Below are 13,964 nucleotides of genomic sequence, written 5' to 3' on the forward strand. Positions count from 1 at the left end.
TCGTCTTAAGTTATCACACAGACGTTGTATATAAAATTGATTGTCGAGATTGTGAAGCATCATATGTTGACCAAACAGATAGATGTTTGAAGACACATAAAAGAACAGAGAAATCACATAAATTGAAATACTACACAGCATTCCATAAGAGAATATAGAATTAGTCATCAACATGATTTTGATTGGGAAAATATCAAGATATTAGATGAGGAAAACGTATTTAATAAAAGACTGATTTCGAAAGTGATCCATATAAAGCAACAGAAACAGAGTTTGAATTTACAGAATACGTATTCTTTAGATCCACTATATGTGAATTTGTTTATGGAATTGTAACATTGCTTTTACCTTCTTTTGTTCTTATTTTTATTTTTATTTCAATAACTACATGGCTTTATTATTTTGACTCTCATTGTATCTCTGACTGTCGACACCATAAGATCTTTATGTTGAGTCGCAAGAACATGCTTACATGTAAATTGGTTTAATTAAAATTCAGACAAATGATTTGAATAATTCTTTAATTTTTCGTTTTCATGTTTCCTTTGAATGACTACACAACAAATCTGACAATCTGATGAGCGATGTGATTCTACTTAGTGACGCAATATATATGACTTCGGTTTTACTTTATGTAAGTTTTTATTGTATAAAATTATTGTATAAGTGTTAATATTTTTGATAACCATTGGGCTATTCATTACATAGCTAATTTGGCATTTAGATAAAGATGAATGAACTAAATTATCGGGAATCATTAACTTAGAATTTGCATTATTTATGTAATTTCGATTTATATTTTATATTGAACCCAAATTGAAGGGTCGAAACGTATATTTTATTCGTTTTATTACATTCACATGAAAATAAAGAATTTTCTGTGTATCCGAACAGATGATGTAGGCTCTGATAGGCTTTTTTTTACATTTTTCACTTATAAAATTGAAATAATATATTTGCAAAAATTTACATTTAGTACTATTAAGATCCATTTTGACCAAAAGTAGGAAATTATTTCAATTTAAAAAAATACATACCCTATTTGGCATGACGAGCAATGACTGTCCCTTTTTAGCTTCTCCCGCTTCAACCTTGCCCATAACTACTGTCCCCATATCCTTATATTTGTCGACGATCGGCATAATAAAAGGTCCATTGCTTTTACGATTAAGCGAGGGTAGCGAATCGATGAAAGGTATAAATGGTGGGCCACTATACCAATTACAGAGATGTTCGGGTATTGGATCCTTTAAGCCGATACCGAGCTGACCAGAAACTGGCATGAACGTAAGATCTTTCGCAGGATTGAATCCTAGTTTACGGAGATATGGCAGTATCTTATCCCTGAAAGATATATTAACGTTTTTCTATTCATGTGAGTAGAGAACGCGCAATTTTATTATTATCAAAATGAATAAAAATATATTTAAAGGGGAATAAAACCGATCTTAATAATTTGTTTCCCTGTAATTCTGAAATTATTTCCAATTAGTTTTTAGAATGAAATCTTTCTAAACATATATTTGACAGAATCTCTACGTATCCTATTTCTAAATCTTGCATTCAATATATACCTGCATTCATTGTATCGACCCTCGTCCCACTCAACAGTAGGATCGTCCATCTTATTTACTAATACAACCAAATGCTTGACACCCGCGGTTTTAGCAAGCATAGCGTGCTCTCTCGTTTGACCCCCTCTGTCAAAGCCCGTCTCAAATTCGCCTTTCCTCGCGGAAATAACAAGGACTGCTAAATCGGCTTGCGCCGCGCCACCAATCATATTCGGTACAAAGCTTTTATGGCCGGGTGCGTCTAATATTGTAAAGTGCTTTCGTTCTGTCTCAAAGTAGGCTCTGCCTACTTCCACAGTTTTGCCCTTTTCTCTCTCTTCTTGATTTGTGTCCAGCGCCCAACTTAAGTACCATGTTTCTCGACTTCTTTCTTTCGCTTCCCGCTCGTATTTCTCTAAGGTACGTTTGTCCACCATCCCCGTAAGCGCCATGATCTGACCTCCAATAGTTGATTTCCCAGCATCTGTAAAACACCAGATATAATATCTAACAATGATAATTTTATTTTATTAAGAAATAATCAATAATTCTTCTATGAAGTTTCCTACTACATTTATATTCCAGTTATATTCTTCACAAATTTATATTACTACTTACCCACATGACCTATGAAAACAACATTAACATGTTCCTTTTTGCTTTTAGTATCTTCTGCAACTTTGACAGGTTTCTTTTTGGGTACTTTAACAACCAGTTCTTCGTCCTCGTCGTTATCAGCCTAGAAATAATATTAAATATGATAATAATAGAGTAAATACTTAAAAAATCCACCAAAAGTCAATGTAGTTTATTTAGGACACTATAATAAGAATATCGCTGCCCGAAGAACTTTACACATTTTCACATTATTATAATAACTTTTCACATTTTCATTTAAATTTATACTTACTTCTTCATTTTCTGGAGTAAGTAGAGGATCTCCATCAACTGCTGCTTCTTCCCAGGAATCTGCAGGTTGATGTTCCGGGCTGGTATTTAGTTGGTCATTGACGTTCGGCGGTGGAGCCCCTCCTCCAGCAGGAGGTTCCTCAACTCGACTGCCAATTGGATCTGCCAGAACAACGGGAGTAGAATTTCCTATAAAAAAAAATTCAAATCGAATCTATAGAATACTTCTAAAATAACAAAGAGATACTGTCTGAGACATCTCTAAGAGAAATTCCTTGATACAGATAACAGATTAAAAACGAATTTGATTAGATAATGCTACGCGCATATCAATCACCTTACATGAAACCTACTTTATCTCAATTTAAATATTAATTTTTGTATAATTTGATAACTTACATTATGAACATATAAACTTTACTAATTACTTAGTTAATTTTACTTTTTTTTATATCAAATATTTATGTTATAAATAATCTACAGATAAAAGTAAAAATATTTCTGAATCTTTCTAAAGTAACTATAAAAAATATTTTGCAAATGTGATATAAAAGTTCAAGCCGAGTTGCAATCTCTTTGTTACAAAGGTTAAAAAGGAAGCTATCAGTTTGATGTACATTTATCACCAACGCTGTACACAATATGTTCTTAAAAATATTTGTCCCAACTTTAGCAAGATATTCTATTAATTGTGTTAAAAAACAGACACAAACATAGATCAAACATAACAGATAATAAATTTTTTGTGTTATAAACACTAAAGATCCCAATATTAATAAAAAAAACTTTGAATCTTCAAACAAAGCATGTCAAATATGGCATGACTCAAATATAAAGCAACGAAATGTCATCAAGCAGAACCAATTGTAACGAAACATCCAGCAGCGATAAAGTACACAATGACAATTCCTTCCGCTGCGTCTTGTTTCTCATATTACAATTTGATCACAAGATCCCACATATCCAATTTCAATAATCATGTAACGACTAAACGTACTCAGCAATTAACATCAACATAAAAAGAAGAGTTGTAGTTTGACACAAAGGTCAGAATGGAGGAGCTACTCATATATAAATGAGACCATATGGTACTTAAAAGATCTACATCCGAATACAACCAGGACATCATGGGGATTGATCTCATGGAAACGTGACGATATACGAAGAAGTGTGCGTAACCTGCTACGCGTTCAATCGTCCCGTGGAGACGGGAATCCAGGAGAGAGGACAAGAAGGGTGTAACGACGAAGGGGGTTAGTGACAACAAGGGAGCCGCGTGCGTGGTGTGACAACACGCGACGGTGCGGTAAAAGCAGAGCGCGGGACAAAATCCGGAAATCAGCTGAAGCGACTAACCATGATGTATCTCGACGGGCACGGAGGTGGTGGTTACAGTATTCATTACGGCGGCGGAGGCGGTGGCGGACACGGCGGAGGAGGCGGTGGCGGCGACATTGCAGGGACTGCTGTCGGCCGTCGTGGTCGCGGTGACGTTGCTCTGCGGCGACGAGTTGATGCAGAAAGAAGGCACGAATTCCGCGGCGTTGACATTCAGGGTGGAGAACTTGCTCTCGATGGACTTGTCCTGCGACGTAGGCGGGCCGACGATGTCGCCGTTCGTGTCCGCCTGCTGTTCCCACGAGTCTGGTGCTATGCTGTTCGCCATATTAATCAGTTGTTTCGGCGCACAACACACTGCCGGCCCGCTAGGCTAAACGGATAATACGATTCTCTCGCGAGGGAGGGTGGGAAAGAAAGAGAAGTGTGAGAGTGTGAGAGAGAGAGAGAGAGAGAGAGAGAGAGAGAATGAGAGAGAGATCGGGACACGAGGAGTTGCACACGCCGCAACAAATCACTGCGCGTTTCGATTCTGATCCGATGATCCGCCGGAGGTTACCGGACTCGGACGGGTCTTAAAAAAATAGTTATTTTTTCAGCGCACTCTTTCGCGTACACACACCGCGTACACGCGCGTACGATCGCTACTCCGCGTGCGTACGTGCGTGCGTCCCCCGTGGTCTGCTTCGTTGCTGCTAATGATGATGGTGCTGCTAGTGGTGCTGCTACCGCCGCACTTCGACCGGAAGTACCGCAATCGAAAAATATCGCGAGAACTATCGTCGCGCCGCATGGCGGTCGGCAGCCGCGTGGCAGCCGTGAGCCAATCACGAGTGAGAGCGCTGGACAAATTTTACCTGTTTTACGCTGCTGGACAAGTCTATTTCGTTTGCACGTGGTCGAAAATATACGTTCACATTTATCTGCAATTTTTTTATCGGAATCAGCGTAAGAATGTATAATTGATTGTTGAATAAGAAATTTTTATCTTTATATTATAAATTATAAATTATATGCAAAAATAATAATATGTAATAATGTAGTAATATTATTGTATATTATATTATTTATATATATAATATATTATGTAACTATATATATACTTTACATAATCTTAGATATTATTTATTTTAATTACTAATTATTTTACCATTTTAATTAAATATTATTTATTTAACTATTAACTACTTATATTATATCAGATAAACTGTGTTTCAAAATGTGTTGAGAGTACTGAAAATATAGAATTAAGAATTGTTTTTTGCAGCTAAACTTTTGTACATTTCCTTTATTTTTTATATATTTTCCATTCTCTTTTTTTCTCCCACCCCTATTATTATATATTTATCTCATTTCAAGTATTCAAGTGCAGTTAGTATGACGTAGTACAGTCAAGTGTAGTTATAGAGAACAGATAACTGCAGATAACTGCTTTTGTCTTTTTTTGTATCTGTCAAATTCTGTGTTCAGCCGAGCACAACCGATCGTTTTGGAGTATTTCGACGTGGGACGATTTTCCTTGCTCGACATTAAACTAAATAAGTTGTCGAAATTATGGATTTGTTAGGATCTATTCTGAAATCCATGGATAAGCCGCCGTCGATAAACGAGAAGCAGAAGGCCCTCATGAAAAGTTAGTTGACTCCCAACCTAAGAATGCTCACTTTAGAAAAGAAAAAAAATAAACAAATGGTTTTGAGAATTACGTTAGCTAACTCATTTCGATTATGCAGAACAGCGGGAGGAATTTCAAAAGTGTCAAAAAGCGGAGGCAGAAAAGTTGAAGCTCTTCCGACAGAAGGTGAAGCATCAAAACAATCTATAAAGCAGTCTTAACTCTATAAATACTCTTTGTAAATGCTCTTTTTATTTACAAAAAATGACACAATTTAAATGTCACTCTTGTAGAAAATATTAGTTGCTTTCCATTTTCACACAAGTGATATTGAGTTTAAAGTTTTGTATTTTATACTCAATTATAATGACGTTGCTACTTGCTTTGATGGCAAAGTTATCGTGTAACAACACAGTTTATTATCTCACTTTTAATATGAGTTAACAAGACTTACTCAATAAAGTACATAGCCTCGAGCTTGTGTAGATTATAAATAAAAATTCAGAATTTGAATCTTACTTGTCAGAATGAAAAGAAATGTGAATTCAACTGAGTTATGACATCATGAATGATGAGAATTATCTGAACTTTAATATAAATGGAAAGTAACTATTATGATCTTTTCAAAAATCTTAAAAACAACACAGATACTATTTGACAGATGGAATGAAGTTAAAAATTAATTAACTTTTGTTGATTGATATAGATTAATGTTTATATTTAATTTATTCATGGTAACAACTTAAAAATCATTTTTTTAATTGTGTTACTTTTGAAGTATAAAAAAATGATTTAATCATTTATCAGTAATTATAAATATATCATATAATTTATTATTAATGATATAGTTGCATCTTTCTATCTTTTGACTAGTCAGTTAATGTTACTTTTGTAGGTTGAAGAGAAGATTAATAAGTTTGTACAAGATGACAACGCAAAGGAATATAAATTTCCTGCCATGGATCAGATATACAGAAGTATTATGTAAGTATATTTCTTTGAAAATGTTTTACTGGAATGATTCTTGTTAGAAAGAAATGGTATAACACAATAATGATTATTTCATCTTTTTTTAACAAACATTGACAAACAACAAGTATGTAATGATCCATTGTATCATTTATGTCTCTTGCTGGAAAACACTCTGTAAATAATATGATTACATACATTTGTTATTTCCTGCAAGTATTGAAAATCTATAATTCATGCTGTAAGCTCTATAAATATTGGAGTCACCAAGGAATAGTCTCACAAGCAGTGTCTCAATTAGACATTGGTTGTGTTCAGTAGAGAAAGCATCTTTGCAACTGTTGTAAAATTTTTTAATATGATTTATATATTTAAATTCAGTAAGAAATTAAAGCAAGATCAATCGTATTAAAGAATTTTACGGCAGTTGTAAAACTGCTTTATCTGTTGAACACAGTCAATGACACTGTAATGCAAAAATTATACTGTTTATCAAGAATTCGCTGATTGGCTAATGTTATTTTATTATCATAAATAGAAGAGCCAGAAAGACAAGTATATATTTGCTATCCTTTTTAGGATGCAGTTTTCTATTAGTAGGTAAAGTATATGTTCCAATATATTATAGAGCTCACTAAAATTACATTACATATACTTTAGATTTTCAATACTCGCAGTGAGTAATGGAATATAAGCAGCCAATATAATGTTTTCTATCCTGGACTTCAGTCATGATGTAGCAGAAGTGGCGAATATCCTGGCATATTCCTTCGGCGAAGAAGGCGTTGATCGGTACATTATGATCTTCAAGAAGGAGCACGCGCCTTCGGAGGATCAGTTGAATACACTGCGCAAAGGTGAAGAGTGGAACGAAGAAGTTGCAAAAAGACTGAAAGAGGAGAGAGAAAGGAAGGCTAAAGAGGAATCCGAGTATGCAAAGTCTAGGAAACGAAAGGAGAATTTTGTGCCCAATAGCTACTACAAGGATAAATATCAGCATTTGATCGGCAAGGAGGCTGCATTGGAAGCAGCTAGAAAAACGGAAGCCAATAGTAGTTATGGATGTGGTGAGTATAACATAAATAAACACACAAGTCACTTAAGTTTTACTGCAGACACAAGTTATTCATTATGTTTTTGAGATTGTATAATAATGTTCATAGGTCTGTTTTTCAGCTGAATTGATTGCAAGGTTTCATATTTTTTCTTTTTTTCTCTCTACGTTAGAAAAAAAAGAAAAAAGAACAATGCAAGAAGTTCAGCTGAAAAGAAGAGGCCATGTTTACAGTAAAGATTACGAAACTTATTGCCATAAAGTCAGATGACTCTTGCTTACAATAGAATTGTCACTTTAAATTCCTGCAGTTCCCAGTGAAAACAAGAAGGATCAAAGAAGTATAGAACAAACTTTAGCCGATATACGCGCCAAGAAAAGAAGACTGGAAATGAACAATGAAACTAATAATTGCAGCGACAACAGTACAAAATAATGCTATTATATATAAATAATCATAGGCATATATAAATTATACACATATATCTATCTATCTATATATCGAATTAAATGTGTACATAATTCAATATATTATATATGTTACAACATTATTACAAATTACTGTATGATACGCATCGTTAAAGAAACCGTGCGATAGTCTGTGATTTGTTGAATTTCCCTTATACCGCGTCCATAGAGAGAACGACCATAATCCGCACATTTTATGATCAGATTGGGGGACTCAAGCACGTTATTTAGTGTTGCACGTATTGTCATACCCTGGCTGCCTAAGGGTATGACAATAATGCGCTCGAGTCCCCCAATCTGATCATAAAATGTGTGAATCATGGTTTCCGTGGATGTGGTATACTTACTTGTCCATTAATCAAGTTCTACGAGGTATTAATAAGTTCTACGATGGCATTATAATTAATATTTACCCGCATTAGAAGTGCAACGAAGTACTTCTATATCGCTATATCCGTATTTATTACTTCAAAGAATCGGGTCTTCTATGTACAATATATTACATTATCTCGTGTGTGCATGCACGCGTGCATACACGTGCGAGTAAGCGTTCGTTACTGCAACATCTCTCTTCATCTATAAATTAAAAGCGACTTAATGTTCTCTATTTCAGTTTAGAGATATTCCGTGGTAGAGTATTTAGGAACTGAAGTTCTCGGAGCTGGCTTCGGCTTTGTAGGCGATGGAGACTCGAATACAATCTGTTCTTTCAAAGCGAGCAGCTTCGTGAATTTCTGGTTCGTTGCGGATTTGTACAGTTCTAGGCCCCGAGCGATAATGACATCTCGCACGTAAGCTGCATTGTTTTGTACTAATTTTCGCTAAAAAATTAAAATTTTATAAAGTTAGAATTTATTCATAATATAATAGAGCTATTTGTAATATAATATAGCCACAACATTCAACCTCTTGCTTCAATTTCGGATCCGTAAGCGAGACGATCAAGTGTTGAACTTCGACCCGCATCACGGACACAAGCACGCCGTCTATCGTAGATATAAGTTCGGGTGTAGCTATACTAAGACAGTCTTCTAACAGATTGACGTAGAGCTTGGAGAAAGTTATCGTATTGTACGTCAATGGTATCCAACAATCGTTCGTTTGTAACGATGGTACACCAATACCGAGATCTTCGAGCTCGGTTAATAGTTTTTGAAGATTCTGACTAGTTTCCATATTAGTCGGTCGCCAATTGTCCTCCGTCACGTGACGCTTTACTGCGTCGAGACAATTTTCACCTGCGTCTTTGATAGTTTTGGCTAACGGAGATCTAAGTTGGCCGTCTAATTGATAACGGAAGTCCATGCCAAGCTGAGTCAACTGAAAATCGAATTATATGCTGAAATCTGCACGTATAATATACAAAGAAGAGAATCCTTAAATATATTTAATATATATTTATTATTTAATATATTTAAATATATATTTAAATCCTTCTATTACTTTAGAGAGATAAAATCCATACAAGTAAATATATCTATTACTTTTGAAGATACAAAATTCAGATTAGAATGTGTACAAACCTGATCGCAATGACTTCGAACAGTGACAATACATTCTACCAATGTGCTTAGCGTGACCTTTGGCACAAACAACTGCTGAGATAAGTGCGACGTTAAATGTTTCACTTCCTGACTGCACCATACAACTAAGCCTTAAACGACAAGTAAATAAAATTAATTCATTATTCGATTATGGAACGTTTGCGGATCTTGATGCTAAATTACCAGAAGTGCAATTTGTAGATTTAGGAAAAGTTTTCAGAAATTCTCTCGCTATCTCAACTATATTGCTGAAGGCGATCGCACTAATCTGTTTCACATAGGCCACAATCGTGCCTTCTTCTTTGATCCTTTCCATTCGCGCCTTCAGCACCGCGCTGCATAATCGCAGATACAAGTGGCATGCTTGTGCGCTTCTGTTTAGCTGTATAAGGAGTTTTACCGCACGTCGAGCACTTCTCAGACCACCGCCTTGTAGCGATTTCGCTTCCGCGCTTAACTCCAATTCCTTAGTCAATACGTTCACCAGCGAGCAGCCTCTCTCGTTCACTTTCGTCTGAATCTCCGTCAATAGCGGTGTCGATTGAGCGTCCTTCAAATAAGTCTTCGCCTTCTCCAATAAGCCGTAAGCCTCCTCAAAGTGACGTTGTGCTATACAGGAATCTAGATCCTCGGCTACTTCCAGCACCCACTCCGGCAGCGGTTCGTAGTACTCCGAGTCATCGTCGTCTTCCATTCCTAGAGGTAATTTAAATGACTGTAAAAGTACCTGACGAAAAAAACTCAATAAAAAGGATTAATGTCTGTTTTTTTCAACACAGATTAATTCTAATCTCAGTTCAACTTGACTCACCGTTTTTTAATTCTTAGAATTAGAATAAGATGAAAAGTAAGTTGAACCAAGATTGAAGTTAATTTACATAGGATATAAAATGAATAAAAATAGGATATATATTAGGTGTTGGAATTAATTCGTAGCGTTTTTAATGAAAGAATGTTATTTATTTCACATGAGCATTAAAAAATACATTAATGAAAGTACTTCCCATCACTTGTAAAACGCTACGAATTAATTCCAACACCTAATAGTATATGAGTAACGAAGAATATATTTATGAAATGCAGAAACATTTTTATTTGCAAATTTTACCTAACGTATTCGACTCCAAAGACATCGAACGAGACGGCACCGCTTTGTCCTCCTTCGGATGCTTTTCCGGTGCGTTGACTGAATTCTCCTCCGCTAGCTTTGTTCTTTTCGCTTGCTCGCATTTATCTAACCACTCTTTCTACAAAGTAAGTAGATTCAAATAATATCCCTTCGTGATTTGCGGTCGTTGTTTTCAAACACACTAACTTTACTTGTCGCTGTGGCACACTGAAACACCCTCGTGTCGGAGAATGCCAGCAACTTGAACGCCAGCTTCACAGTGCCGTGATCCCTTACGTTGACGATCGCCAAGCTTTCTAAATTATAAACTGCTTGCATTTTGTACCTAGGCGGGCCGCGTCTGCCACCGTTTGCTAGCCAGGATGCAACCATTAGAACATCGTTGAATAAATATGCGTGAATTCTTTTTAATGGCGTACCGTCGATCGGATCTAACTCAAGCAGGGAACCTTCGTGTAAACACACGCGTCCTGGAGTCTCGGCTAGGCTCTGCAAAAAGAGAAACAGGAAAAGGAATAAAACATCAACTAAATCTAATAAATCTAAATATTTTTAGCTGAACTTTTTTTGTACTGTTAATCTTCTCTTTTTTTTTCCAACACGAAGAGAAAAAGAAAAAAGATGAACCATGCAAGAAGTTCTGCTGAAAAAAATCATTTCCTTACGGCTCCTTATATATTTCACTTGTTAAATACCAACCAAGGCGCCTTCCACATTTTCAATCAGTTGAATGAGTTTCTGTTTTTGCTCTTCCTCTTTAGACATAGAATCAGCCGAATTCTCCTGCTGTGACTCAAGCAAATCCTCGAAAACAACGCCAGTTGTTCTGGTAGAGCCTAGAGTACTTAACAAAGCACGCTGTTCGCTCAGAAGCTGAGACAACTGATACATCTCGCTCTCCAAATGTGAGATCTCTTTGGCAGTCTCGATAAACTGCATGTAATTCTGATAGACATTCCGTTTCAGTTGAGCAGATGTATTGTTTGCCAGTTCCTGGATTTTTGCGCGCTGCTTCCTCAATTCGTCTGCACCAATACATTGTGCACTCAGCTCCTTCACAACTGTAAGAACAAAAATATTTATACTAACAGATGTATACTAATGTTACTGTTTTTATGTGTTTCCTTATTATTTTCCAATTTCATATGTAATTAATAAATTACTATTTATGTTGGATTTGAGAGAGAGAGAGAGAGAGAGAGAGAGAGAGAGAGAGAGAGAGAGGGGGGGGGGGAATATAGCATAATTCTGAATATCTCATCAAGTATCAGAGATTGATAAAATACGATCCCATACTAATTTTTAAATATATTTTTATATTTATTTTCAATTCTATATATAATTAATTAGCAAATTAACTATTTATCGGATTAAAAAAAAGCGAAAGGATACAGTATAGATCTTGAACATCTTGTAAAGGATCAGAGATTGATAAATGTACGATTGATTTTAAATATATATTTTCATATGTATCTACTATATTTTGTATATTTTTATATTTGTCTCCAATTTCATAATTAATTAATAAATTAACTAAAAAGAGAGGCACAGTGTGGAACCTAAATATCTTATCAAATATTATAAATTGAAAACAAAGTACGATCAATCGCATAATTTTTTTTTAAATCGTCAATTTTTCATATTCTCGAACATGATATGCGTGCTCAATAACTCACATTTCTCTGGGTTAAAGTCCTCAGCTGCAAAAATCTTCGGCAGGTTATTATCGGCCATTGCGAGATCGTCGTCCGCGGACGAGTATTTTTACTATCGTCAACAATACAAATCGCGTGCCTCTGTCATGTTACGTTTCTGTTGAATCCCTTCGTCGTCACCTATTACAAATAAATTAACATGATTCGCGTCGGTTTACACCTCCGCCCCGATCTAACCTTGCTTGGTGTGTATCCCAATTCCCACATCCCACACCGCCGAAAGAATGACCGAGACGGTTGATAATGTCGAAATTCTTAGTTATCTTCTGGCATTTGATTATCGACTGCACTTAGGTTAGGTTTACCAATGTAGGTAAACAAAAGCCAAAAGTGGTTTATGTCTCCGCTAAAATATATATATTTATAAACTTTAAAGTACAATTTTGTTTATCTTTTTCTAATTTATATAATTAATAATTATGCCCGTCTCTACTAAAAACATAAATTAATGTTTAACTTTTTTTTCTTTTTTTCTAAGAATTTCTAAGAATTTAAGAAAAGAAATATAAGGATAAATTAAATTAAAATAAAAAAAACTTAATCTACAATTAAAAAGATATAAAGAATAAATTGAATCGAGATTAAAATGATATAATTTATTTATATTAGCATTACTTGAGGATCTTTATTACCGACAAATAGCGTCTTGTCGAACTTATCAAGTTACCAAGTGAGCGACTTTAAATGCAACATATCTTAAATGGCGCTATTGTGAGTCACTTCCATTTAACGTGACGTATATTAATTTTAATTTTATATATATTTATATATCTGATTGTGTGAGAAATTAGAGCCCAAAATGCAAAATATTTAATTCATACTCGAGACATATTTAATTTACATTTTTTACAACTATAAAAACGATATTTATAGATGAATTTTAGGTTAAACCGATCGATCTCTAGTAGCTTATAAAGACAAGTCGCAAGTACTCTTTCAGCTGGGAGTGTGGCGGCTCCTGTAATCCGGCTACTCGGAGGCTGGTTATGTCGGAGGGTCTGAGGTCGGGGGTACCTGCTGGTGCGGGGCTCACGTTGACTGGGCGTCCGCACTAAGCTCGCCATCAATATGGACACCCTGGAGGAGTCCGGGGTGGCCAGGTTAGCTAAGGAGAGGCGAACCGGGCCAGAGGGGAAACCCAGCAGCCAAAAGTCTCCGTGGCGGGCAGTAGTGGGATCGCGCCCGGGAGTGGGACCGCATTGACAGCCTGGTTGATATGATCCGACACATAACTTTTGCACTTTTTTTTTCAATTTTCCAACAATCCCCAAAACCTCCTCATGCACTTTCACCAAAAATCTGATTTTTTCAATATATTTTTTGATGTATTTTTTTAATACCACATAACTATACAACATTCCGATGTCTATGGAGAATTCAAAAGCAAAGTTCGAATTGATGCTCCTTTTCTTAAAGTATTGTCCATTTTTAGTCTTCGGGAATCATATTGATTATTGCATGTCTTTATTAAAAAATTAAAAATTAAAAAGAATAGAAAAATTAGGTCTGTTTTTTTTATTCCTGTGTACCGGACTGTACGAAAGAGAGAGAGAGGGGGGGAGGGAGGAGACTTTCTTTTTTGCTTTCACGAAATATCAAACGTATACCCATCTCATTTTAAGTTTCTATATCTATCACATTTTAAGTATTCTAAGGAGAGAGGAGTTAAT

General features: G+C 35.5%; 3 protein-coding genes and 1 non-coding gene across 4 annotated transcripts in view; 2 read left to right on the forward strand and 2 right to left on the reverse strand.

Moving 5' to 3' along the window:
* eRF3 (eukaryotic translation release factor 3) overlaps positions 1–4,535 on the reverse strand; it is a 7,481-nt gene extending 2,946 nt beyond the window's left edge. Inside the window, exons 1-5 of the mRNA XM_011070119.2 lie at positions 3,819–4,535; positions 2,464–2,651; positions 2,172–2,292; positions 1,575–2,037; positions 1,038–1,344 (exon numbers count right to left, since the gene is read on the reverse strand). Of these exons, the coding sequence (XP_011068421.1) occupies positions 1,038–1,344; positions 1,575–2,037; positions 2,172–2,292; positions 2,464–2,651; positions 3,819–4,128 (1,389 nt within the window). The 5' untranslated portion in view covers positions 4,129–4,535. The remainder of the gene's footprint in view (positions 1–1,037; positions 1,345–1,574; positions 2,038–2,171; positions 2,293–2,463; positions 2,652–3,818) is intronic.
* Positions 4,536–5,165: 630 nt separating this feature from the next.
* Positions 5,166–7,967, forward strand: LOC105154533 (sperm-associated antigen 7 homolog). The gene is made up of 5 exons (XM_087407882.1): positions 5,166–5,433; positions 5,534–5,601; positions 6,311–6,399; positions 7,114–7,451; positions 7,750–7,967. The coding sequence occupies exons 1-5, from the start codon at positions 5,355–5,357 to the stop codon at positions 7,872–7,874; spliced, it is 699 nt and encodes a 232-aa protein (XP_087264008.1). The 5' UTR covers positions 5,166–5,354; the 3' UTR covers positions 7,875–7,967.
* Positions 7,484–12,543, reverse strand: Exo84 (exocyst complex component Exo84). Its single transcript, XM_011070122.2, has 9 exons — positions 12,472–12,543; positions 12,256–12,414; positions 11,279–11,640; positions 10,766–11,068; positions 10,559–10,697; positions 9,634–10,146; positions 9,430–9,560; positions 8,813–9,226; positions 7,484–8,727 (listed from the first exon to the last, which is right to left on the reverse strand). Exons 2-9 carry the CDS (start codon positions 12,311–12,313, stop codon positions 8,521–8,523), a joined length of 2,127 nt encoding a protein of 708 aa, XP_011068424.1. The 5' UTR covers positions 12,314–12,414; positions 12,472–12,543; the 3' UTR covers positions 7,484–8,520.
* Positions 12,544–13,233: 690 nt separating this feature from the next.
* LOC147909169 (signal recognition particle RNA) lies at positions 13,234–13,530 on the forward strand. The gene has a single exon (XR_015545808.1).
* The last annotated feature ends 434 nt before the right edge of the window (positions 13,531–13,964 follow it).

This window comes from Acromyrmex echinatior, chromosome 7 (genome assembly GCF_024713525.1).
Source record: "Acromyrmex echinatior isolate Ae372 chromosome 7, ASM2471352v2, whole genome shotgun sequence".
NCBI classification, from domain to species: domain Eukaryota; kingdom Metazoa; phylum Arthropoda; class Insecta; order Hymenoptera; family Formicidae; genus Acromyrmex; species Acromyrmex echinatior.

Bases quoted from the DNA above. Each gene is read 5' to 3' on its own strand.
- LOC105154533 (XM_087407882.1), top strand. From the start codon at position 5,355: ATGGATTTGTTAGGATCTATTCTGAAATCCATGGATAAGCCGCCGTCG. The intron at 5,602-6,310 runs GTGAAGCATCAA...TTACTTTTGTAG, and splicing joins TGAAGCTCTTCCGACAGAAG to GTTGAAGAGAAGATTAATAA. The intron at 7,452-7,749 runs GTGAGTATAACA...AAATTCCTGCAG, and splicing joins CAATAGTAGTTATGGATGTG to TTCCCAGTGAAAACAAGAAG.
- Exo84 (XM_011070122.2), bottom strand. From the start codon at position 12,313: ATGGCCGATAATAACCTGCCGAAGATTTTTGCAGCTGAGGACTTTAAC. The intron at 11,641-12,255 runs GTGAGTTATTGA...TTGTTCTTACAG, and splicing joins GGACTTTAACCCAGAGAAAT to TTGTGAAGGAGCTGAGTGCA. The intron at 10,698-10,765 runs GTTAGTGTGTTT...CTTACTTTGTAG, and splicing joins GTGCCACAGCGACAAGTAAA to AAAGAGTGGTTAGATAAATG.